Here is a 25529-nt window from a genome sequence, read left to right as displayed (position 1 = left end):
TCTATTGTACTGAGGTGATATGTCCCATCTCGAATGACTTCCATGACCCGATAAGGCTCTTCCCAATTTGGTGCTAGCTTTCCTTGGGATCGTGTGGGGTCGATCATCTCAACTATACGTAACACCAAGTCTCCTAGTTGAATGCCTCGGGGGCAAACACCTTAGTCGTAGAGCTTGGGCATCGCCTTCTTGTATCTCAAAACTTGTAGATGTGCAACGGCTCTAACCTTATCTATCAAATCGAGCTCGACTCAGTCTAATCTCGGAAGTTTCTTCGTCAAAGTTTTCAACATGGGGGCATCGAGAAGATTACCTCAAGTGGTAAGACGACCTCTATACCATAGGCTAGGCTAAAAGAGGATTCTCCTGACCCTATCTTTGGTGTCATTGGGGAGGCGCACAAGATGCTTAACAGCTCATCCACCCAGGTGCCCTTTGATCCGATGACTTGATGTTTGAGGCCCTCGAGGATAGCTTGTTGGTGACTTCGGAAAGACCATTAGTTTGGGGGTGAGCCACTAAGTTGAATCTAATTGGATTCTATAATATTGGCTTAACTCTTTGAACTTTGGATTGTTGAATCGAGTCCCATTGTCTGTGATAAGGGCCTTTAGTATCCCAAAGCAAGTGATAATGTTCCTCCATATGAATCCTTCGACATGTCTCTCGGTTATTGATGCTAGTAGTTTGGCTTCCACCCATTTTGTGAAGTAGTTGACCCCTATGATGACGAATCTTCATTGGTCCAAGACAGGTGGGAAGGGTCTGAAAAGGTCCATTCCCCACTAAGCGAACAGTCACCCACAGTCAACTGGATTTAAGGGAACTGTCGGTTGTCTTGGTACTTAAGCAAATTCCTAACACCTACGACATATTTAGGTGTATGCAATTGCATCTTTGCATAGTGTTGGCCAGTAGAACCCTTATCGGAGCACTTTGAAAGCAAGGGTTTGCCTGCCAATGTGCTCTCCACAAATGCCCTTGTGGACCTCGACAAGTACTCTCTCGGCCTCGTGGGGATTTAAACACGTGAGCGGTTGGCTGAAAGACCTACGATACAAGCGACCATTAGTTAGACAATATCAAGCTTGGTGGTGCTTGACTCTTTGAGTTACCGTGAGATTGGTTGGGAGTATTTCATCTTTCTTGTAATGTATGATTTCATCCATCCAACTCGGTTCTGCCTCAACCATAACCAATGTTGAGCTCCGTGATGGTTTGGTTTGATAGGGTCCTAACCGATAGACAATTTGGCTCAGGAGCTCGAGTGGATGCCAGTTGGGTGAGGGCATCTACCTCGGTATTCTCTTCACGTGGTATTTGAAGTACTTGGAGTTGGGAGAAATTGTGAGACAACTTTTGTACCTAAGTGAGATATCTTATCATGATGGTGTCTTGAACTTCATAACTTATCTCTATTTGACTCACGACTAGCTCAAAGTCACTGAACACTATTAGTTCTTGAACTTGGAACTCTAGTACGAGCTGGAGTCTTGAGAGAAGTGCTTTATATTCGACCTTATTATTAGATATCTTGAACTCGAATTTAAGTCTTGTTCGAATGTTTGTTGGTTCAAGCCCTTTAGGATGACACTAGATCATGAGTACTAATGCAATAAGAATATATGGGAGAGCTTTAACCCTAGATCATGAGTGAAGGGTGGGCATTGTCCACTTTTAGGATCTCATTGGTAAATCAATTAACAAGGTTCACTAGTATCTCCTCCTCGTCTTATCTTTATCCTAGAATCATTGAGGCCATAGGCCTTAGGCATACATTCCCGAGGAAGTGGAGCTCGAACTCTTTCACTAGCTGAGCAAGAACTAACAGAGTGAGATTTGAGATGAGCATACCACTCTCATGCTGATCTCCTTAAGGTAGTTGGGATGGCACGACATATTAAGGCGTCCGATAAGATGAAAGCTTATGAGAACTGGTTCCTCTTGCATGTTCTAAATGAACGAGGATCAGACCGACATAGAATCGACCTGCCCTTCTTTTCTGAATTGGTGAAAGTCACAATGCATTTCTTCTAAGCATCCGTCCATTTGTTGTGATCAGATTCTCAATGAGTCAACTGTTGAGTCAGTTGAATGAGTCTTAGATCCAATCGGAGCTGAAAGGTGGCTGTGATGTCTGCCAAGTTCCATGGTTGGGGAACATGGGGCTTTCTCAGTTGATGGTTCGGTGGGTTGTGAAAGATTGGGAGGAGCTGATAACCCATTAGTCAGGACTCCGACGGACACCTAGACGTAGGGTTGAGGAACTATCACCAACGATTGAGGTAGTGATGTCACTTGAGGGTCTGGCTGAGGTAGAAGTGGAGCGACCACTTTATTATATCAGCTAGTGTTTGCATCTGTTGGGTGAGATTTAAGAATGCCTCGACTGAAATGAGGAGATGATTGCTCGACATTCACAAAGATGATAGATCGACCACATTATTATAGTGGCCTTGTTTCTCCTTCCTTTCGTTTGGAAGCCTTTAGTGCGTATTTATACTAACATTCATAGGAAGAGGAGGATATCATGGAGAGTACAATTTGTAACCAATTAGAACTACTCCTTAATCTGTTTGGAATATATTAGTAACCGATCTAAGCTGACCCCTTATCTTCTTAAAATATTTTTGTGAATATTACATATGGAGGTTAATCCATAATTGATCTGAACCATTATTTTAGTCTTCATCGGAGGCGTCTCGATAGCTCGAAGATTATCCCAAGCCACTTTTCAAACCTGGATCCTTTACGGATAAAAGAACATTAGTCCTTATATAATGCTGTCATAGTGAATTATAACTAGCTAGTATATATATATATATATATATATATATATATAGAAAAAGGAAAATAGGCGCAAAATTTTGAACATGATCTCCTTTGAATTTTTCTCCTTTCTCAATGATTTTTTTGGGTTCTTGACCTAATTAAAGTCATATTTTGATTTCTTTTGGGTTCTTGACCTCACCTTCCTTTTCTTCATCTTTCTCTCCCTCTCTTCCTTTGTATTATACAAAAAGATACAACAAAATAAACTTAGCTCCTGTAATATTCTTTCAATAACAAGCAATTTAAGATAAAGGCCAAACAACAACCCAAGAACTTACTCATCAATCTTCAATATCTTTACCGACTAACACATCTTGGTCAATATGCAAATGCAGCAACCTACAAACTCTTTACTGCAATGCTCTTCCTGGGATTATACTCAATTCACTTTTGTAACTCGTGGAATAAGACATTGTCCAGAGTCCAGTAAATTTTTCTGTTGTTTGACTGCATAGTGTAACCTCCTTGTGTAAGTGAAATTGTGATGTTTTGACCATATGCAAGTAGATAATGCCACTCAAATAAATACCCATCATTCGATCTTCAGTTGTGTTACAGACAACATATTGGTGGTTTGGTTGTGTAGGAGCTAAAATGTGTCTGAATCACAAGTGGAGGAACCAGGATTTAACACTTAGAAATTCAAGGGTTTTACCTGTAGCAGTAATGCCAAAAGAACAAACTTCCAATTTTGAGTCTCACAACTCAAAAATGTCAAGTAGGATCTACCTGTGTTTACAAGAAGGATGCCAGATGTATCCTGTGCACAATCTGTCCTATAGAAGAGTAGTCTTTGTTCCCCTTAATGCCACTGCCATTAGCTGTTACACTTTCATGAGTGTAGAGCAATGACACAGAGCATCAATGGATAAACTTTTTCTATCCCTAAAAGAAGTTCTAGAGCTTTAACAGTATCCTATGTTGGAAACTAACGATGAGATCCACATCAAAAGTGCGTGCTCCCTCCACAGCCGGGATGAGCACTTGTTTTGCTGCCAATCGTTACCTTCTCTGCAAAAATCTTCCATGCTGGTTAGCCCCCGGGATCCGTCTTGGAGTCAACTTCCGCAGAAAAGCATGAAAAATGAGGACTAGAAAAACAAAATTGTTGTTAAGGTTATGGTTAACAATGTATTTAATGAGATCAAGTGATGAAATCAGGTAGAGTCACCTGCATAACTGACACCAACCGTGTAAGCAATAGCTAGTTGAAGATTGCACATATAGAGTACCACTGCAGTCGCTTTAAAAACAAAATAAATAAATAAATAAGAACAATGACAAATATAGAATTAGGAAACTTCAGTAAGCATATATACTTGATAAATGCAAGACTTTTGTAACTGTTTTGTGAGTATTCTTGAATACAAAATAGGATATACTGGCAAGCAACCATAGAAAGCAATGTGTTACAGCGTTAGTGCAATCCCAGACTTAAAACTATACTTATAGCATGCAGTGTTCTGCCATGTCGCATTATGCAGATCACACACGTGATTTCTGATACTAGTTCTTCCTTAATTAGAATGGCAAGGAAATAATCATATGAAGATGGTCCCAGTGAACAACAGAGTGCAGCTACATCACACTCTAATTTCTTTGTATCCTGATTATCAAATCAGGGCAATAGAAAAGGGAACTGATACTTCATGATCAGTGAACACAGCAGACGGCTGAATCTCTATGAGCCCAATCTGCACTAGGCCTTCACCACAGGTTTACATTACATTTCGTCTGCTTGATATTATGACTAGTGATGTGTGCCGATGTTTAGTTGATGGAAACTATCACATTAACAGAGATGAGATTAGGTAATTGAAAAAACAAACTCATGGGGAAGTTTCAGTGAAGAAAAATATAACAGAATAACCTTACAAAAATCCTCATCAAAGAAACTTTAGTCCCTAAATAATTGACAGGATTCTGCTACATGTACAAACCCAATTAACATCAAGCTTGTCTCAATCTTGCATGTGATTTCTAGCATAGTACCAATAAAACAATATAGTCGATCAACCTTAAATTGAACATATTTGTAGAACTTTCTTCATCAGAAGATGAACCATTCTGATTTTGTATTTTAAAAAATTTTCGTCTAAAATGGACAGATGCAAACAAAATCATAATTCTACATACTCGGATGGTACTTGGTCAATGTTTGAAAAACATCTCATAATTTGCAGACTACGATTGTGCAAAATGTTGGTTAATGAGGAATACAAAATATGTCTCATGGGCAATATGGTAAAATGATTGCAGGAAAGTAAAATTATCATGCTCAGTAAAATTAACATAAAAAATGGCTTGATAGAATAAATAAGAAATCCTTGAATCTGCTTAAGTTCAATCATTTGAGTACCGAACCCAGAGCCCTTAGCATTTCTCACTACTTCCATCTCCATTATTTCGACTACTAAGCACTATAATCACTCGTTAAGAATTAATAAGAAATCCTTGAATCTGCTTAAGTTCAATCATATTGAGTACCAAACCCAGAGCTCTTTGCATTTCTCACTACTTCCATCTCCATTATTTCTACTCCTAAGCACTATAATCACACGTTAAGAGTAAATAAGAAATCCTTTGAATCTGCTTCAGTTCAATCATATTGAGTACCAAACCGATAAGCCCTTTGCATTTCTCACTACTTGCACCTCCATTATTTCAACTACTAAGCACTATAGTATAATCGCACGTTAAAGCAGCTTACATTTATCTCTCACATGTAACGGTATTTTCGCATGAATCTTTTGATCCTTGGATCATATAAATTAGTCTGATCTGTCCAAACTATATCAGCCAACAAATTATTGTTAGGTTATAAAACAATATATACCACAGGTATTGGTATAACTATAAAGCATGTTATCCAGCCAGCACAAAACCAGATTGCTAATCAATATCTTCCAGCTAATCTCCTATTTATATACTGAAGCAGCAAATCTGGTTATATTTTAAGGTGTGTTACATGACCCTTTTTTAGTCCTTATTCTTGATAGAAGAGGCCAAACACCCATGTGATGTAATAGAAAGTTAACACTATATTCCATATCAAACATTCTAATAGCCTATTATCTTTAAGCACTCAATTGAACTATCCTTGCTAAAGTTGCTAACATGGCATGCAAACACAATATAGCGTAACAAAACAGGGAGCTAGGTGGCCCAGAAATCAATCATATCAATCTCAAAGTTCTGGATCTAGACTGACACAGTATTGCATGTCCCAAAGTCACAATATCTAACATTTGGGTCCAAAGGTAAAACCATGGAACAAGGGAAACAAGGTAGTTAAGAGTGAAGAAATATATTGGCCACGTTTGTGGTAAGGATTTCACTCAAGGAGAGCACAAACAATCTGAATGGAGTCAAAACTCATTCACTGGGGAATCAATGTCCATATGGATATGTGACAATGACTTGAGAAGCCTTCATAAACTTTATTCTAGCATTCTTAAGTTCTTTACATTTTTTTTCACATTTACTTTACTTTAAATTTTAAATGCAAATTGCATGATTAACAAGACTTATCGGCATCAATACTTGAGATGCACCCACCAAATCTTTAAGATCAAATCTACAGAGCATGTCACATGTATATGGAGAAATGAGTCCATGTTTCCACTCAATTAGCACAATAATTAGTTCATGCATGCCTCTGACTGTTAAATCACATAACTTGTACCTAAGTTCATTAAGTCAAAAGAAGGGAATAAATGATCTCAGGCAACTCACCAAGGTGACACCTTAAACATTGGTCTAGCGGTGGTATACCAGACCAACTTATCAAAGATTTGAGGGTTCGAAACCTCATTCGAGCTTAGCTGATAAACACTTTAATAGTATATCACAAAATCGTGAAGCTCGAATCCCACCTTCGCCACTCACCCTTTCCCAAAACAAAAAAAAGAAGCCTACTCACCAAGCTGAGCAATGTGAACGAACGCCTGTCTTAATCCAGGGCTCCTTTCCTCCAATTGCCACTTATCACCGCAAAACCTCACAAATTCCCAGAGAACCAAGCACGCAATCAGTCCAAGAAGCGAAACCGGCATCTTGTACCTGCCAAGAAGGCCTCAGTCGAGATACATCTAAGGCTACAATAAGTCAGCAGATCAATCAAGGAACAAATGAGGAATAGGGATGCAGACTCACAAGGTGCAAGCGAAGACGATAACCGATAGCAGTGCATAGTTCCGGGCGTAGCGGCGAACGTTTTCTTGCACCCTCATCCGGGCCTGGGCGGATCCGGCGGGCCAGGAGTAGGAGCCGGCACCGCCGATGAACTCGAGAGTCCACGAGGGGGTCCCGACGGAGAGGTCCTCGGGCGTGAGCTTCGCGAAAGGGTTCAGAGTGAAGAGGGAGGCAAGGGTGCGCATAGAGGAGAAGGCGCGGGCGGCGAGACCACCGCGCCCGGCTGCAGGAGCGGAGGTCCTAGGGCGGAGGGGGAGGTCGGGAACCGCGGTGGAGGAGGAGGAGGAAAGGGAGGGGAAAGATGAGGGAAGAGAGGGGTCGGCGGAGGCGGCACGGTCGTCGAGGATCTCGAGGTAGCCGGTTTCGCGCAGCCATGCCTCGAAGGCGGGTTCCGTCACGCTTAGCGATAATGGATTTGAGGCGAAGGCCATGATACAACGACGAAGACCACCTCTTGTGCGTCGTGTAAGACGACTCGCTCGAGGCCGGTTGATGAAACCCTTTGTTCGGCTGCTATTCAACAAAACGCACTTCCTCGAATCCCATTATATATATATATATATATATATATATATATATATATATATATATATATATATATATATATATTATTATTATTATTTTTTGAAGATAAGATGAAATTTGAGCGTCAATTTTACCTACCTTATGTTTCGAAAATTATTATAATGTAAAAAAGATGACTTGCTAAATATATAAAAAAATATTCATTGTCATGTTTAGAAATACTTGAGTCTCATATCTACTTTTCTACAAAAGATGATGTTTATTCGATAAAATTCCTTCGACAATCAAATTTATTATATTTTTTTATAAAAAATAAAATTAAAATGAATCATCAATTTGACCTAATTTATGTTTTAAAAATTATTATATTGCAGAAAGATGACTTATTAAATATATAGAAATTGGATAGGGAAATTTTTTTCCTAAAAACAAAGGATGTTCATATTCTGTATTTATTGTTATATTTATAAATACTCGGGTGTTACTTTCTAAAAAATATTATATAGGATTTATTCGATAAAATCTCTTTGACGATCAAGATGGAAGTGTTAATTTAGTTTATTTTTAATAATTATATTATCTAAAAAAATATTTTATATAGTATCATTCTTATAATTATTAATTTAATTAGAGAGTATACCTTTTTAGATTTTCTATTGATTTGACTATGTCCAATGAATTTTTTATCTATCTTCTAGAGTTGAGTAACAGTATGAGCATTGATTTGATTTTATATATCAAGTTTTGATTGATTAAAAGTAATGACCATATTATTTGTCCTCTTTGGGATAAGAGTTTATCCATCACAAAATATAATATCAATTTTGGGAGCTCGATTGTTACCCTCTGCATTAAAAAATGACTAAATTATGCTTTGATTATTTTCATGTCCGAGGCAAATATACTATGCACCAATAAGATGATTTAGAATGCGTCAATGCTTAACATATTTTTTCACCCTTACGGATTTGTCATGTGCAAACGCTTTGGGATGCATTAATGTTTCAAATAATCATTTATCTCAGGCAAACGCATCACACGTAAAATGAGAGATTTGGGATCTGTCAAACACTTTAGATATTTATTTATTTTGAACGGATACATTATACACAAATAAAATACTTAAGAGTACGCTCGATATTTTGAATATTATTTTTTATCTTAAATGAACACATAAATCAGATGATATATAAAATATTTTTTATATTTTTTTAATCATTGACAAATGCATAATACATAAATAAAATATTTTAGGATATCTGTAAAACTTTAAATCCTTGTCATAAGCGAATACATTACAAGATGATATGTTTTAGAATATGAGTATATATATATATATATATTTAAATATATTTTTGGAAGGTATATCATTTTTCACTTTTTTTCATAACGACTTTCATCCCGCGAGGTCCCCTTACCTTTCGTCATATTGATTGTGAAGAAAAGATTATCATGATTGAGCTTATCCTCCCTCCTCTCATGTGGATCATTATGCCAAGTATTGCTTCTCCCCCTTAAGTATCAACATGCTTACCTTATTAAGTATCAACATGCTTACCTTACTAACATGCTTACCTTACTAAGATAGTCATGAAGTCAATGGTTTACCATAAATCGACATTATAGGAGGAAATTGTGAGAGTTATGGTAAATGATCAGTATGAGGGGGGAGGTGCTTGGTAGCGACTACATGAAAGAGATCTTTTGTGGTAGAAGTGGTGACAATATTTAAGAGGACATGACAACATATGGGTTTGCACGAACAATACCTAATGAGGTGGGCGACGAGAGAAAGCTCCATCATGGTCACCTCCTTCCCAATAGATATTGTGGTGGGACTTCACGGGATAAGACCTAACAATTGATACGATGGAGGTGATCGGTGAAAGCAACTAGAGACATTATAGGAAATAAGAGGTACCAAATGGGAAAAGTGAAAGTTGGGGCATTTTTTGAGAAAAAAAATCTAATATATATATGTATATGTATATATATATGTATATGTATATATATATATGTATATGTATATATATATATATATATATATATATATATATATATATATATATATATATATTCTCAAACAGTGATTTCTAATTTTGAAAATCTTAAAATACCTCCCAAAAGCTATCATGTATTTATTCAAAATCTAAATTGTATAGTATTTTAAAAACACCATATAGTATTTTTAAAATATTATATAGTGCTTTATGGATAAAAACTAATCCACAACACACTGTAAATGGTTGACGAAATTTTTTTGTGGATTTGGATGAAAAAAAATGATAGTTTTTTTAAGAGCCATTTTTAAAAGATTAGATATATGGGTCATTGTTTGATAATTTTGAAAAGGGATACCTTCCAAAAAATAAATTCTTGGGAAAAAATTTGGCGGCATACATATATAGTGTCTACTTCTGTAACAGAACTCCTGGAGCGAGATGGGAGGGAAGCGGAGATTAGAGAGCACTGTGGCGATCGTGACGGCCTCCGCCACGGCATCGGCTTCGGCGTCTCCCAGCGATTAGGCCTCCAAGGCGCTGTCGTCATCATCATCTCCTCCCGTAAGCAGGTCCGCTCCGCTCCGCCCCTCTTCTCCCACTCTGTTCTTGTTCTTACGCTCACCATACATTCTTTAAGAAAACCACGGATTTAAATCTTTTCCTGAGAAACTGATCTAATAATGATCCAATATTAATCCTTAGAACGATAAAGATCGAATTATAGATTCCTGGTGGTGCACATCATACCTTTTGAATACTCCCCTAGTCAGAAACCGACATGAATTGGGATAAATCGAACACTAACGAAGTTCTTTATTGTTAACCTTCACCAAGAACATCAGCTTCTTGAGGCCACCACTTTCAGCAATTGTTAGTCTCATGGCCGTTCAACTCACCAAAAGTCAAACTTGGTATACTCTTTCTAGCAAAAGAATCCAATTTATCTATCGAAATGAAGAAATGTAGAGGTCCTGTTAGAGATGGAAAATACAACATCATTTTGACAAAACTACACAATCAAATGAGGCAGAAAGATAACTACAACAATGTATGAGAGAGCTCGAGTGCATCACTCGAAGGCGGTCATGCTATTTGATGAATCTGAAACACAGATGAAATGCAAATCAAGAAAATCCTTCACCACAAATCAAATTTGTTGCTGCCGCTGGTACACTGAGATCTTGAATGCTGAACGCCAGTTTGCAGCTTTGTTTGGTGAAGCTACTTCCATGATAATTACAGTCTCTGATAGAGAATAGATGGTGAGTATATGGAAGGATCATACCACCTTGAGTAGTATAGGATGTGCCAGGAAAATACCTCTCTGCTCGATGAATCTAGATTCCATCTTTACTTCTCTTGCCTGTTGAACAAGTCGGAAACTTGTGCATCAACATGTGTTTCACGCTTCTTTTTCTTGCGAGAGATGCGTTTAGACCTGGAAGATCTGGTTTTCTTTGAAGGATGTACTTCGACATGATCTTCATCATCTGCTATCACTTGAAATGGGAGGTCAGGAGGTGCCTCAGGCCATGGAGTCCGCTTTGCAGGGACAATGATTTCCAGAGGAGGATCTATCACCCACCTGCACACAAGCAAAAGCGCGCAAGGTAACACGAGAGAAATATTTGCTAATTCGGCAGCATAATCTGATCATTTAAATGGTTGGATGATCTTAAATAGCACCTTAAGAGCTTAAATTTGAAGGTAGTTTGGTGTCCAACCACCATGAATGTTAGGTTGGATAAATAAAATTCTGATCCAAGTTAGAATTAAAGAAAAAAATTTCAGCTAAGTAGATCATGTTGGTTGAAGTCAAGTAAATCAGATTAGATTCCATTGATGCCCAACCACCATCAAAGGTAACCATGCATACTCCAGTAGATATTAAAATGGACTAATAGTCCATACTGGACTACACAAAATTTATCGGAAAATGTGAATGAAAATTCATCCGTATATAATATATAACGACAACAACAGTAGAGTTCGTAAAGTCTAGACTATTTGGGGTTGAATGTATGAAGATGTGTAAATAATACAGAAAGTAAATTAATAAAAAAAAAAGGTATCAAATAAAGAGACATGATAAGAAAAAAATGAGGTTTTTTCAAGCTTCTAGTCCCATGAATTGATCCAATAAGAAATGTGAAGTGAGATGACTTGACCTGGTTAGAAACATTTACCAAGACATAGAATAACTTCAAAAGAGAATACAGATAACATGTGGAGCCACTCCCGGCATGATATTCATAAGCATAATCATATAGGAAGAGAAGCTTACAAGATCCAAACTGTAAAATGATGCATGGTACACGATTGAAATTACAGTAGATGATAAATGATAAAAAGATCTTCAATTCATCTCCTTGCACAAATGCCCTCACGATTTCTTCATGGATTAGAAGAGTTTTCATAAGCACTTAAATGATGTACAAACGTGTCATGTGTGATCACCATGTCATCACATGTACATGACAAGTGAGAACCATGGTTCTTGATATTATATAACCATAACAACAAATAACCCATGATATCCTAACCATTTGATGTTGGATAGATGAATCTTTTTGCTTCACTGAGTTTTGTACAAGCTAATATCCTTAGTTAAAATCTTCACGAAACAATGTCTGAACTACAGTCCTAAGTCCGGATGAAAATGATAGAGGATTATGTTAGGACATGGCATTAGACATAACACCCCAAACTAATTAGTCTCTTATCAGGCATGGAACTTGGCTTTGATGATTCACTATCCTCTTCCAAGAAGAACTTTCTAGATACTCCTTTTTGAGGGCTTGAATCATGTGGAATTCAGATTTGAAGCATAACAAATACGGCATCAAAACAACAATAATTAATGGTGTAGATGAAATTGGGACCTATTGTGCATCTTGGTAAACCTAAATTCTGGCAGAGACAAGCATTAGTATGGTGATAGCGGCATGGTGAGCCGTAGAGTCTCCGAACCCCAATCACCTGCCCAAGTTATGGTGATCTGATATGCGTAGGTGATGTGTATGGACCTCATGAACACATCGACCATGGATGTCATGTATAGGTCTTTATGTTAAGATTAGTAGAAACAAGTGGCCTATGTGGGGAAGATGTTAGTTAGACAAATAGGATGTTTTGTTAAAATGTGAAGAATTATGTCTACAACTTATAGAGATGATCATAAAAACATCAGATATTTATCATAGATCTAAATCTTTCCATATAATTAGGGCAGGAGTTTTGTCAAACGAGGCAAGGTGTGACATATTGGTATAATATTAAGGCAGCGAAAGAGAACAATGTCCCATAGAGAAAGAAGGGATTCTGGAAACTAACCGAACGGGAAACCTGCTGTCAAAGCGCGCTTCGGCCCGAAGCCACCACAGCAGAACCTTCTTGCCGCAGTTTCCGAGTGGCTCCACCGACGATGCATCCTTCAGCAAATCCAGCGGGCTCTCGATCTCCTCCCCGTTGATTCCCACCTCGTCAAGATCCCGAACCCAACCCGGCTTCTCCTCAGCCTCCCTCCACAGCAGTCTCGAGTTCATCACAAACCCGGCCCACTCGAGCTTCATCGGCAACACCGTCGCCCCATCACCCACAAAGGCGGCGGCTTTCTTAGCATAAGGAAGGTTATTGAAGGTGTGCCAGCCGATCAAGTGGCCAGAGGCGTTGCACGCTGGTCCTTGGATAGGCAATGGTGACTGCCCCTTCTCACCTTCTCTCTGCGAATGTGTTAGAATTCCCACCGACAGCGCGCCCATCCACTCCACCTTCTGAACCTCGTCGAAGAGCTCCAGTCTGTGGACGTTGCTTTCGTCTGCGAACACGATGATACCGTCCAATTGCTTCTCCCTAATGACTCTGCTTCCATATTACATAGGTCAGGATCAGAAAGACGTGAGCCTTGATGGGGGGAAGGGGAATAGCGGCACGCAAAGGCCGGACCTGAGGGCGTGGAGGCGCATCCGAGCCTCGAGGCGGTGTCGGTCGTGCCAGCGGACGGGCATCTGCTCGTGGAAGGGGAGGTGGACGACGGGGAGGCGGGAGCGGGCTAGGAGCGCGGCGGTCTCGTTGGAGACGCCGCCGGCCTCGACGACGAGCCAGGTGAGTGGGTGCGGGACGAGCATGAGCGAGTGCAGGAGGCCGGTGAGGTGGAGGGCCTGGAAGGTGCGGGCGTAGGTCGGGGTGACGACGAGGACGGGGCGGGGGTCCTTGACGCCGTAGCGGCGGCGCTGCTCCTGCTGCACGCGGGCGAGGATCTCGTGGGCCCGTGCAACGTCAGCGGCGTTCGGGTGGGGCCAGGGCCGCACCCGGATGCCGTGGCGGCCGACCACGACGCGGTTCGAGGCGGCGGCGGGAGGAGGAGGAGGGAGATGGATGTGGGGCGGCGGCGGGGACGGAAGGACGGCGGGCGGGGGTTGGCGGAGGAGGTGACGATGGTGGAGGGACGAGGAGGAGGGAGGGGAAGGGGAGAAGATGAGGAGGAAGAGGAGGCGAGAGAAGCGGAACCCAGCGGCGGCGGAGAGGAGGCAACAGAGGACATGGACGGCGGACCAGAAGAGAACGCCGGGGGACGAGCGGAAGGCGGTGTATGCCTGGCGGTTCGGCTGCTGCGGCGCCGTTTGCTTCATTGCCCGACCTCCACGCTCTGCCTCCCTCCGATCTACTCCGCCGTCAACTCGCCAATCATGAATCGCGATCAAAGGGATAGGGTTTTGTCGGAGAGCAAGGCGGAGAGGGACAGGAGGGGCGGAAGGAAAGAAGGAAGAAAGGAAAGCGGTGGTGGCTCGGGCAAGGAATTGGAAGCTACTACTTTTGTGGGTGGTGAGCATGATTAATGAATGGGCGCGATATTACACATTTGCCCTCTTCTCCGGCCCATGTGTGCTTTGTTTGTCTCCGGCGGTGGTTAGTTCATAGTTGTCTTAATAAATTTTGCTGTTTGCTTTCAACAGTTAATGATCAACAAATATGGTCGGCAGAAATCTACAACAAGAAAACAAAAGTACTTTTTGTTTTGGGGGGTAAAATCATATTAGTTCCGTTAGAAGAACAACAAAAACATGCAACTTATTAAGCAAAATAATAAATATCAAGATAAGTAAATTAAAAAAATCTGAAAATTCAATTTTTACCTAAAATTCAAAGAGACTTTCATAGTTCTTTTTCACCAAATCAAATAACATAATAAAATTAATTGCGATAATTTAAAAAGAAAAGCTTGTTTTTAGTAATTGGGATGATTTAAGACTTTGTTATAGACGTGTGTATTTGTTTCATATGCGGTACCCGATTGAATTTGACATGTAAAAAGAATATTAGCATGTGTCATTAAAACGAAAGTGAGAAATACAATATAATATTATGATGGATTAGAAAAAAAAAACATAAAATGGTGGGAAAATTGGGTATAAAACAAGTTTCTCATGGTCATCATCAAAATATCTTCCAACTTGACTTCTCTCTTGGCGCTTCAACTTGGCGTTGTTGGTCTTTGGGGGTTGTTGATATGCTTTTTGTCCAACCAATCAAAGAATGACACTGTAAAAGTTTCTAACCAAGACAGTTTTGATGCGTGTTGCCATTTAGCATTGTCAAGAACACTCCTCTCTTTCTTTCTATCTCTGCCAATCTTGTTTATTCCGGAAATTCAACAAGCAAAATTATATGTATATTCCAAATTAGGATTTTTTATTTAATTCTCTATAATTAAGTTCAGAAAACTAGAATTCAAATAATCAATATAAGGATATTTTTATATTTAAAATTTTTTGAACTCATTGGTAATTTTAATTAGCAGTAATTAACCTTAGTATATTTGAATGAGTGTTAGTGACAGTAGCATATTCCTTTTTTTTAAAAAAAAGAAAAACTATCATTCAATAACTATCGAGAAATTACATCCAAAAAACTGGAGGATTGAAGATTGACCAAATCTCCACACACACACACACAAATTTACAATATGTAGATATTTGTATCAAGTTATAAGATAGATATAGTGTAACATCCCATTAATCCCACATCGGAAGTCGACAATGTGTATGATTAACTTATAAAGATCTGATGAGTGTACTATTATTGACTTCAGCTTAAATATTTTGGTCAATGGATTAGACCAAATGAAGTTGATAGGCTAGTTAGCTCATCATGCTTGGGTTATATAATATATAGATTTTATCAAATTATAAAATTCTGAATAATACAATAAAAAATATTTCTCACAATGAATGTTTGATGCTTTTATAAGAAGACATGCAAGAGCTGGCATGACTTAAATAAATGAAAAATAAACCAAAACAGATGACCAGTGTTGTCATTTCAATGGTTTATATGTGAACTTTACAGGTGGGTTAGATTGTTGTGACGCAGCACCCAATCTCACATCCCGTCTTTCATTAAGTAGTACACACACATCACATCAACCAATTGGTCCTTTTATCAAGGACATGAAGCAATGCACCTGGAACATGAAAGAAACCTGAATCAGGAGGCATTAGCTAGCTTGACAAGATCATGAAGTGGAGATGTTTCCAACTTTACACCGCATCCACATCTCCTCTCTCTGATCCCCATCTTCTCGCTAGGATTGACCTCCGAGTGGCATCAAGCAACTGTTGCTTAGACTTAGCAACAGCTTGGAGAGGAAGTACATGAGCTGCCATTCAACGTGCCTGCTTGATGAAATGTTACTGGTATCAGGAAAACTAGTTACGTGACTGTGTGGTGTGTCTTCTCAGAGGCATTTTGTCATGCAATATGTTGGCAAATGGGCATGCCATTGATGAGGGTTTTCGTATGAGCAGATATTAGTTGGTGAAAGAGGAAATCCCATTGTTAAAAGTAAGGTTTATTATGAGTTGTAGTACCCCTTAATGACTCGCTGAAGTTGTACTCGTTAAAAAATTTAATAGAAATTAAAGGATATATACCGATCACATGTCCAAATGATAACTATCATTTCCACTTCAATTCTTTCATCTCTTTGTGGAGATTGTCAATGATGAGAAATAATGAATGATGCAATCAACATCCCATATGTGATAAAAAAGAGTTGTGACATAATAGAGATGTTATAAGTTAAAAAGACAAAAAGAACACATCGAAAAGCATAAAAATGACTAATGTATAAAGATAACATTGAAAAACATGAAAGACATCTATCAAGATAAGAGCACAAGATAAAATATGTCAAAATACATAAATCGAGAAAATTCGACTCACGAAATAAGAAATCGATCGTAGGATGAGACAAGACAAAATGTGCTTGAGATACGTCGGTAAAAAAAATGACTCGGTAATAAGAAATTCATCGTAACGGGAGACACAAAACAAAATATATATTGGATGTACTTGAGTAAAAAAAAATCTAACTCAAATTTATCATGGCAAAAGACATATGACAAAATATACACAAGACACGTGAGTCGGAAAAATCTGACCTGCATAATAAAAAACTCGTCATAGTAAAAGGCATAAGACAAAATATACTTAAGACGTATGAGTAAAAAATAATCTCATCCCATATAATCGTTCCAAAATCGATTTTCTACTCCCGATGTTCAGCAATGTATGCATGTTAATATTTCTAATCCGTTTTGTTCATATGATTTTGAAATTGATTATATTCGGCACCTTCTCTTTGAGTATCACTTCACTCGGAGCATTTTTGTTATTTTGAATAGTAACCTAGGCGTGCAGTTTAATTTTAAGGAGCATGATGGGGATTGACCGAGGCAAAGAAATAATAATTTGGTTACCTTAATTGTAAACACCTTTTTTTTTTTGTTTAGTGTGGAAATCCCGTAATAAAAATTATTTTTCGATCTAATAAAAATTCCCCTAAAGGGATCTTTTTCAAAGCTATTGCGTTCTTTACTACACTTGCTACGATGTCTTAAGGGAATAAGGACCCCATTAACCTGATAATGGCTACCACAAGCCAAACTTTTACTCTGAGCAACCGAGGAGGGGGGCGATTGGATTTCTACTTAGAACTAATAATGGTCAATGTTATATTACAGGTGGAAAGCTACGTAATGGGAGGGACGATTTTTAGACAGAATTATATGTGTGGTTTTGCAAGACATATTTTACCATATAAAATCCTTTACTGATGTTATGGTCTCTCATGCGTACACATATAAACGAATCAATGTGTTAATTGGCTTGTAAATCATGCAAAAGCAAACAAATATATTTTTGTTTGGACTAAAGATTGACTTTCGACCTTTTCTAATTTATTATTGTGCTGCTGATCTCCGAGGCACATGATGTAGTAGTCGTGGTTTCATAACTCAATATAATATTTTTCTTTTTAATACAAAATAAAAATATGACGTAGTGATCGATTTCATTATTTGAAGGTCAACCATTTAGCTTCGGTTGTACGTCTCTCTCTCTCTCTCGTTGACTTTGTTATCTTAGTCCAATCAATTCAATTCCATCATTCCCGAGAAAGAGTTAGGCTCGCTTAATATTCAACTATAATTGAATCTATTATTTATATATTATTATTTTTATACAAATAAAAAAAATAATGTGCAGAGTTGACACATGAAATCTCAATCATCTCAACCTCTTAGAAACCGATCCCCAAATATATGTCAGAAAATATTAAATTCGAAACTTTTCATTTGTAATCTATAGAATATTTTTTGGTACATAGTAATCGCTTTTATAGGTAATAGTAGCATTTTTCCTGTGATTTCATCGACTTAACATTTTTCATTTCATCCAAATCCTTATCGAAGATATCAAGATTGATCCTCACAAGAAGATGCATGCAACCTCACAAACTATTCAATCCAACGGTCTATAAAATCCCAACAAAAACACCCCTTAAAATTCTTCTTAGAAAAATTGGGGGGTATTTTAGTCAATTCATGGTCACTAACGTACGTGATCGCATGTGACGCCCACTCAAATCCCACTCTGCCTCTACTGCTTTAACCCCGTCTCCAATTCCAACATCGCCAACCCATCACGCCTCCGTTCCCCTATAAAGGTTCCACCTTTCGGCCCTCTGCCCCCCTCGACATCCCACCTTTCCATCCCCTTCCTCTTGGATTCGCTATGGCTTCGACGCTTTTCCTCGCCGCCGCCCTCCTCCTCCTCCTCTTCTTCTTCGCCGCCTCCGCCACGCCGGACACGTCCATCGTTGCCTACAACAAGGAGCACGGCGTCAGGGGCCTGGAGAGGAGCGAGGAGGAGATGCGGCGGATGTACGAGGGGTGGCTGGCCAAGCACGGCAGAGCGAACAACGCGCTGGGCCAGAACGAGATGCGGTTCGATATCTTCAAGGACAACCTTCGCTTCGTCGATGCCCACAATGCCGCTGCCGACGCCGGACGGCACCGGTTCCGCCTCGGCCTCAACCGCTTCGCCGACCTCACCAACGAGGAGTACCGGGCGGCGTACCTGGGCACCAGGGCCCGTGGCGTCGCCCGTCGCAGCCGGGTTCCCGGCGACCGGTACCGATACGAGGACGGCGAGGAGTTGCCGGAGTCCGTCGACTGGAGGGCGAAGGGCGCTGTCGCTGCCGTCAAGGACCAGGGAAGCTGCGGTGAGTCTCCGCTTCATTCTTTGTCGTCGTCTCCTTTTCCCCTGTCGCCGTCGCTTGCGGCGGAAAGAAGGGATTCAAATTACGATCGAACCCTTGACGAATTCGAAATTTGATTGTGGGTGTTCTCGTCCTTCTATTTGGTATCGGTTTCGGGCTGCGTTATATCCGTCCTGCTTCGGCGTTTCACTAATCTTTTCGGATTCATCGCCCTATTTCTTTGCACGTTTTCATCCGAGACCGATTCCGTCGGAATTCTTTCGTTTTATCCAATATAACAGGTTGTTGTTCATGTCAACAGCAAAGATAGAATTTTGCGTATGGTATTAATGTCTTTAATTTTGATGCAATGATGTAATCTGTTTCTGAAGGTCAGCAAAATCTTGTTTGTTGATTGGTTTTAATGACCTTTTATATGCTTAAAGGAGATGTTTGGTTTAATCAGGATTGATGTGAGGAGATGCTTCTTTCGGAAACAATAATGCTCATGATTCAACTAAGGATATTGCTCCATAAACGTCTTAATTATGGGAAAATATCTGTATAGTTGCTCATAAATAGTTGGGATATTATGACTTATTTGTTGTGTTTTACATGACATTTGATTTCACTAAGGTTATTGTTTCATAAGTAGCATAACGATGGAAAAATATTCATACAGTCGATCACAAATAGTTGGGATATTAATGGGTTTTCTTCATCGATGTGAGCAAAAGTGTCTTTGAGTTGTAGAGGCAACTCTTGGCTTTCATGAGATCTTGATTTTTCTACTCTTCAACCGATTGAGGCTAATCTTAGACTAAATATGCTTATTAGATATTACGACTCGTTGCATTTTAATTTTTCAAAATTTTACTCTTGTTATTCAAGGATTACATAAGATGTGTACCATATTCTCAGAGTCAGATTTGAAGGTGCAGTGTGTGCGTTTAACCATTAGAATGTCTTCTCTGGGACCTATTTGAGTGACCCTATACTAGATGCTGCTATGTTTAATTTGCTGTCTCAAAGACCCTATGGTTCACGGTTATATGATTAATCTTGATGGCTGTGAAGGGAGCTGCTGGGCATTCTCAACTGTTGGTGCTGTGGAAGGGATAAATCAGATTGTGACCGGGGAGCTTATAACACTGTCTGAGCAGGAATTGGTGGATTGTGACAATGCCTATAACCAGGGCTGCAATGGTGGCCTCATGGACTACGCCTTTGAGTTCATCATTAACAATAAAGGCATTGACACTGAGGATGATTATCCCTATAGAGCTCGGGACGGCACATGCGACCAGGACAGGGTACATTTTTTGGTTTCATTTTTGTGACATCTTCTGTGATGTTCTTGATGGAACCATATTCCTATATTTTTATGATTGCAGAAGAATGCTAAGGTTGTCTCTATTGATGGCTATGAAGGTGTTCCGCAGAATGATGAGAAGGCCCTGCAAAAGGCTGTTGCAAACCAGCCCGTCAGTGTTGCTATTGAAGCAGGTGGCAGGGAGTTCCAACTCTACCAATCGGTATGAATTCAATTGTTCAGACAATCATTTCTGTGAAATTCGATGGAACTGAATGACACAGCCTAAACCATTCTGTCTTAGGAGTAAGATGAAGTTCCACTCTTGCACTGGAATCAACTAGGACTGCTATTTCTCTTTTATCAAATCAATTGAACTGGGCATGTTTACTCAGATAAGCATGAATTTAGATGCGAACTACAGTTAAAATTCTTAGATTCTGTTGCAGTTTTAACTTAGGTCACCATATATACTAACAGCCAAGATGAAATATGTTGGATGTTACTCTGATGCTAAATAAACTTGGGTACAACCCATATGCGCCTTTTACGAGTTCAAACCTGTGTAGAAGCTAGATAGCATGTTTGCTACCTATGGCAGTCTCTGTTATATGATATTTGATGATATATTTCTTTGTCAAAAGAACATTTGCTTTGGTTTCTTTCAAAATTTTTCTTGTTGTAGAATGACTGCTAAGGTATTAATTCTTGAGTCATTTATTGCTTCCAGCCTTCTTGTAATCAACACTCAGAGGTTTGATTGGCTGATTTGGATTTGACTTGTATGGTGGTTTACAATATTATTGTGATACAATCACAGTGGAATTTAGATTTATCAATTATTTTTGCACATGCATGGTTTTATAAACATCTGTAATTATCCCTTTTTAGGATACCTTGAGCCCATGTATGACTTATGCTCTTGAAAGACATTCTTTTCTTCATAGTGCTTTTTTAGTTGTCGTTTGGTATTAGTATTGCAATAGTTATATTTATTCCACATCTTTTTCCCTGACATAATAAGCAAATCTGGCTTGGAGACTTAATTTATCAGGTGATCACTTTTTTATTGACATTCTTTTGTTCACATATTCTAGGGTATATTCACTGGCAGATGTGGGACTAAGCTGGACCATGGTGTTGTAGCTGTAGGCTATGGCACTCAAAATGGTGAGGACTATTGGATTGTCAGGAACTCATGGGGGGGAGACTGGGGAGAGGCTGGTTACATCAGGATGGAGCGAAACTTGAACACTTCCACCGGTAAGTGCGGTATTGCCATGGAAGCATCTTACCCCATAAAGAATGGTGAGAACCCACCCAACCCTGGTCCAACCCCTCCCTCTCCGGTGAGCCCACCAACCGTTTGTGACAACTACTACACTTGCCCATCGCACACCACCTGCTGTTGTGTCTATGAGTATGGTGGCAATTGCTTTGCCTGGGGATGCTGCCCCCTGGAGGCCGCCACCTGCTGCGAAGACCACTACAGCTGCTGCCCCCATGACTACCCTGTTTGCAATGTCGAGGCTGGAACCTGTCAAATGGTAAATCTATACTCAAATTCTCTTGGTTAACTGCAGATTATCTTATACATAGTGAACTGTTTATGATAATAACCGTATCTTAGCTTTCTTTTCAAGTCTCTTCTTAGCAATTTTTGTTTTTACTAGTTTTATACTTGCGGAGAGCAACTTCATAAATTTTTGATTGGTTTGGTTCTCATCTTGAAAACCTGAGAGAAAGAGAGCTTTTGGGTGGTGTTGGTGAACTGATGCGTCATAGCCGAGTAGTCAGCACGGCTTGGTCCACGGGACGATGTCTAGAGTTCTCGATCGATCGATAGGAGTGTCAGAGCTGGCTGGATCAAGGGTCGAGCTGACGACGTCGTCGTCTGGGAGGCATCTCTCGACTGGTTGGCTGAGGTGCTGAGGTCGACTGTATTGGGAGGTCGGGATGATGACGTCGTCTTCTAGCGAGGCGTCTCTCGGTCGAGACGGTCGTGCCTCCGGGTGTGGTCGAGCTTCTGCACAACGACCCTCATCGGGGGATTCCCGACTTTGGCCCCTCGTAGATTAAGTTAGTGGTGGCTTTTTTTCTCTCTTCTCCGTCCCCTGGCCAGATGTCGGTCAGGGACTTTTATACTATTGTACGGGGATCGGTCGTACGCAGATTTGGCGTGGCGACCGATCCTCGCGCGGCGAGATGGTACTGTTCGGTGACCGCCCGGTATGCATTGAACAACGCCATACGATGTCGTCCCGAGCTTTCCGGGACGAGACTTGCCGAGGGGGTGCCTCCCTGTACGGGTCTCGGATGCAATGCTGACTTGGCAAGGGCGTGATGCGCCTCGCTGCGAGCCGACATTCCAGAGCTAGCCGATATGAGCTTTGTTCATGGGAAGATGCGTCCTCTCATCCCCTCTGATGGTTGGGGATCCTCCTAGTGGTGTGGAAGCCTCTAGAGCATGGGAGATGCGGGCTGACACTTGTCAGGTCCGACTCGTTGGGCCACCCTCCTTTGCGTACCGGGCGCCGTCCGTGTGAAGAAGACATTCGCGGCTCGGCGGCGACTGCCTCCTTGCAAAAAGGCCCTCGTCGGGTAATTTTCGACTTTGGCCCCTCCGACGAGCAAGTTAGACTCGTTCTAAATCTCTCCCCCTTTTCTCTTTTTCTTTTTTCTCCCCATTTCCTGGATCAGGTCGGGGGTATTTATACCTGTGTGCGGGAATTGGTCGGGCCCTGTTCCGACAGGGCCGTTGACTCTAGGGGCGAAACAACGTCTTCGATGAGATGGCGTCTTCGGGGGTGCTCGAGGGGCGTCAGATGGCACTGCCCTAGTAGCAGACGGCACCGCCCCCAGCTCTTGGGGTGGTCAGGCCGCACAGTCGCACCATTGGGGCTTGACGTGGCGTGCACCCCGCGGTTCTGGAGGCGCATGGTGTCGTGTCGGTCTGCAGCATCTGTTGTAGGTTTACATAGGGCCAAATACTCCCTATCAGGGGTCGTTCGCAAACGCCCATAGAACGCTAGGGAGTTCAATTGATCACTCCACTGACTTGCTCGTCGGAGGGGCCTCGTCGGGTGATCCCGACGAGGGCCAGTTTTGCAGGAAAATACAGCCACCTCGGGGTGAGCTCCTGCGACATCGGCCCTCCTTCTAGCGCCAAAAATGTTGGTGAATTGATGCGCTGTGGCTGAGGAGTCAACACGGCTTGGTCTACGGGATGATGTCTAGAGTTCTCGGTTGGTTGGTAGGAGTGTCGGAGCTGGCTGGATCAAGGGTCGAGCTGTCGACGTCGTCGTCTGGGAGGCGTCTCTCAACTGGTTGGCTGAGGTGCTGAGGCCAACCATATCGGGAGGTCGGGATGATGACGTCGTCTTCTGGCGAGGCGTCTCTCGGTTGGGATGATCGTGCCTCCGGGGGTGGTCGAGCTCCTGCACAAAGGCCCTCGTCGGGGGATTCCCGACTTTGGCCCCTTATAGATTAAGTTAGTGGTGGCTTTTTTCCTCTCTTCTTCGTCCCCTGGCCAGATGTCGGTCAAGGACTTTTATACTGTTGTGCGGGGATCAGTCGTATGTGGATTTGGCATGGCGGTCGATCCTCGCACGACGAGTTGGTACCGTTGTTCGGCCGTCGCTTGGTATGCACGGAACGACGCCATACGACGTCGTTCTGAGCTTTTCGGCACGGGACTTGCCGAGGGGTTGCCTCCCTGTACGAGTCTCGGATGCGATGCTGACTTGGCAAGGGCGTGATGCGACGTGGACCGTGACGTGACTGAAATCCAAAATATGCCTTATCAGGTGGTTTTAAGACAACCAAATCGAGTGAAACGAAACTTATTTCTATTTGTTAAGACGCAATAATTTGGTTCAGTTGATTTGATTTATTTAAATTAAAAAAAAAAAATACGTAGAGATGATAGAGTGGTAGTCAGGAAGAAGAGACAACTGATGATGGATAGATAGCATGGGAAAGGGGAAGGACAGAGCCACCACGAGAGATGAGCTAGAGCTCCATCCTAGAAAGGAAGAGCAACATTGTTCCGTTAGCACAGGATGGTGACGTTGGAAGAATTGAAGAGCAGGAAGAAAAAGTTAAAAGAGTGGCCATTGACAGTAGAATTGGACATGAGGAAAGGAAGAGGGAAAATGGGAGAGATGGTTTAAGAAAAATGGTGAGTTAGGATTTATAATCCGAGAGGAAGCAATGGCGATAAAAATGGGGTCACAGAACTTACCAAACCCAGTATTAAGGTAGGAATAATATTTTCAGTCTGATTTTTTCTTTTTTCTTTTTTCTATTTGATAAAGCACAACTAGAAAATAAAAACATTGGATTGAGCTAAAGCGGTAGTTTGTCTCTCTTTTTTGGGTCTTTTATTGTTTCCTTCCTAGTGCTTAGAATGACATGTCGATGCATGTGTGTATGTCTCTGATTTCCACAGTTACAATTATGTCACTTTTTCATGCTGATATGCAGAGCAAGGACAATCCACTAGTAGTGAAGGCTTTCGCTCGTACTCCTGCCAAACCCTATTGGGCTTACTCAGGCCTCGCGGAGGAGAATCGCAATGCATGATCATCTTCCTTTGATTTATTTGGTTGGTGAAGAAAGGATGAGTGGTCACACTGCAAACTCTACCAATTGGTTCTGGTTCATTTATGTGTTGGCCAGAGCTCCTGTACATAGTCTCGGATATCAAATGTTTAGATGAAACCTAAAAATGAATTACTTTGCTTTTTTGTGTATCATGTAAAGTTTATGTTTCTGAGTTTATTTTAGTATTTGCAACTGAAAAATCCTTAGACAAGAAATCTAGCACTTTATGTTCTCCAAGTTGTGGTTGAGTGTCATTAATTAGTGTCATCTTCGATCTACTTGCCTTTCTGGTGTAAAAAAAATCCTGCATGCAATCATTTGTGCGCCTGATGAATGCATTGCCCTGTAATAGTTTTCTTGATATCCATATCATGTTGTGAAAAGCCAGCAGATAGCATAATTGTTATCTTCTTCTCCGATACTAACAGGATAAAAACACATAAATATGTAAGCTGTTCCACTTGTTACTATCGTGATTTAACTTGTAAGGTTTATTATTATTATTATTTTAATTTTA

The 25529-nt window shown here is 40.8% G+C and overlaps 3 protein-coding genes across 4 annotated transcripts; 1 reads left to right on the top strand and 2 right to left on the bottom strand.

Moving 5' to 3' along the window:
• Positions 1-3444: 3444 nt before the first annotated feature.
• LOC103984485 (PRA1 family protein H) lies at positions 3445-7542 on the bottom strand. Of its 2 annotated transcripts, none has more exons than XM_009401992.3 (4): positions 6988-7542; positions 6755-6894; positions 4004-4075; positions 3445-3923 (listed from the first exon to the last, which is right to left on the bottom strand). In XM_009401992.3, exons 1-4 carry the CDS (start codon positions 7455-7457, stop codon positions 3835-3837), a joined length of 771 nt encoding a protein of 256 aa, XP_009400267.2. In that variant the 5' UTR covers positions 7458-7542; the 3' UTR covers positions 3445-3834. The 2 variants fall into 2 exon arrangements, with proteins under 2 accessions (XP_009400267.2, XP_018679445.2); XM_018823900.2 differs by having other exon boundaries at positions 4004-4066.
• A 2965-nt stretch (positions 7543-10507) lies between these two features.
• Positions 10508-14361, bottom strand: LOC135628756 (probable beta-1,4-xylosyltransferase IRX14). The gene is made up of 4 exons (XM_065135646.1): positions 13500-14361; positions 12888-13415; positions 10875-11139; positions 10508-10799 (listed from the first exon to the last, which is right to left on the bottom strand). Exons 1-3 carry the CDS (start codon positions 14183-14185, stop codon positions 10905-10907), a joined length of 1449 nt encoding a protein of 482 aa, XP_064991718.1. The 5' UTR covers positions 14186-14361; the 3' UTR covers positions 10508-10799; positions 10875-10904.
• Positions 14362-18541: 4180 nt separating this feature from the next.
• Positions 18542-25249, top strand: LOC135628757 (oryzain alpha chain-like). The gene is made up of 5 exons (XM_065135647.1): positions 18542-19119; positions 20173-20408; positions 20490-20630; positions 21505-21954; positions 24893-25249. The coding sequence occupies exons 1-5, from the start codon at positions 18630-18632 to the stop codon at positions 24989-24991; spliced, it is 1416 nt and encodes a 471-aa protein (XP_064991719.1). The 5' UTR covers positions 18542-18629; the 3' UTR covers positions 24992-25249.
• The last annotated feature ends 280 nt before the right edge of the window (positions 25250-25529 follow it).

The sequence above is a fragment of the Musa acuminata genome, chromosome BXJ3-1, assembly GCF_036884655.1.
Source record: "Musa acuminata AAA Group cultivar baxijiao chromosome BXJ3-1, Cavendish_Baxijiao_AAA, whole genome shotgun sequence".
Taxonomy (NCBI): domain Eukaryota; kingdom Viridiplantae; phylum Streptophyta; class Magnoliopsida; order Zingiberales; family Musaceae; genus Musa; species Musa acuminata.
The sequence above is the reverse complement of the archived record's forward strand: the minus strand, read 5'-3'. Positions and strand labels throughout refer to the sequence as shown.

What these genes read in the sequence shown, in the direction of transcription:
- LOC103984485 (XM_009401992.3), bottom strand. Translation starts at nt 7,457, where the DNA reads ATGGCCTTCGCCTCAAATCCATTATCGCTAAGCGTGACGGAACCCGCC. An exon ending in ATCGTCTTCGCTTGCACCTT is followed by an intron (nt 6,895 to 6,987) that starts GTGAGTCTGCAT and finishes CCTTCTTGGCAG; the next exon opens with GTACAAGATGCCGGTTTCGC. An exon ending in GGTTGGTGTCAGTTATGCAG is followed by an intron (nt 3,924 to 4,003) that starts GTGACTCTACCT and finishes TTGTTTTTCTAG; the next exon opens with TCCTCATTTTTCATGCTTTT.
- LOC135628756 (XM_065135646.1), bottom strand. Translation starts at nt 14,185, where the DNA reads ATGAAGCAAACGGCGCCGCAGCAGCCGAACCGCCAGGCATACACCGCC. An exon ending in ATGCGCCTCCACGCCCTCAG is followed by an intron (nt 13,416 to 13,499) that starts GTCCGGCCTTTG and finishes ATATGGAAGCAG; the next exon opens with AGTCATTAGGGAGAAGCAAT. An exon ending in GACAGCAGGTTTCCCGTTCG is followed by an intron (nt 11,140 to 12,887) that starts GTTAGTTTCCAG and finishes GCTTGTGTGCAG; the next exon opens with GTGGGTGATAGATCCTCCTC.
- LOC135628757 (XM_065135647.1), top strand. Translation starts at nt 18,630, where the DNA reads ATGGCTTCGACGCTTTTCCTCGCCGCCGCCCTCCTCCTCCTCCTCTTC. An exon ending in CAAGGACCAGGGAAGCTGCG is followed by an intron (nt 19,120 to 20,172) that starts GTGAGTCTCCGC and finishes ATGGCTGTGAAG; the next exon opens with GGAGCTGCTGGGCATTCTCA. An exon ending in AGGCTGGAACCTGTCAAATG is followed by an intron (nt 21,955 to 24,892) that starts GTAAATCTATAC and finishes GCTGATATGCAG; the next exon opens with AGCAAGGACAATCCACTAGT.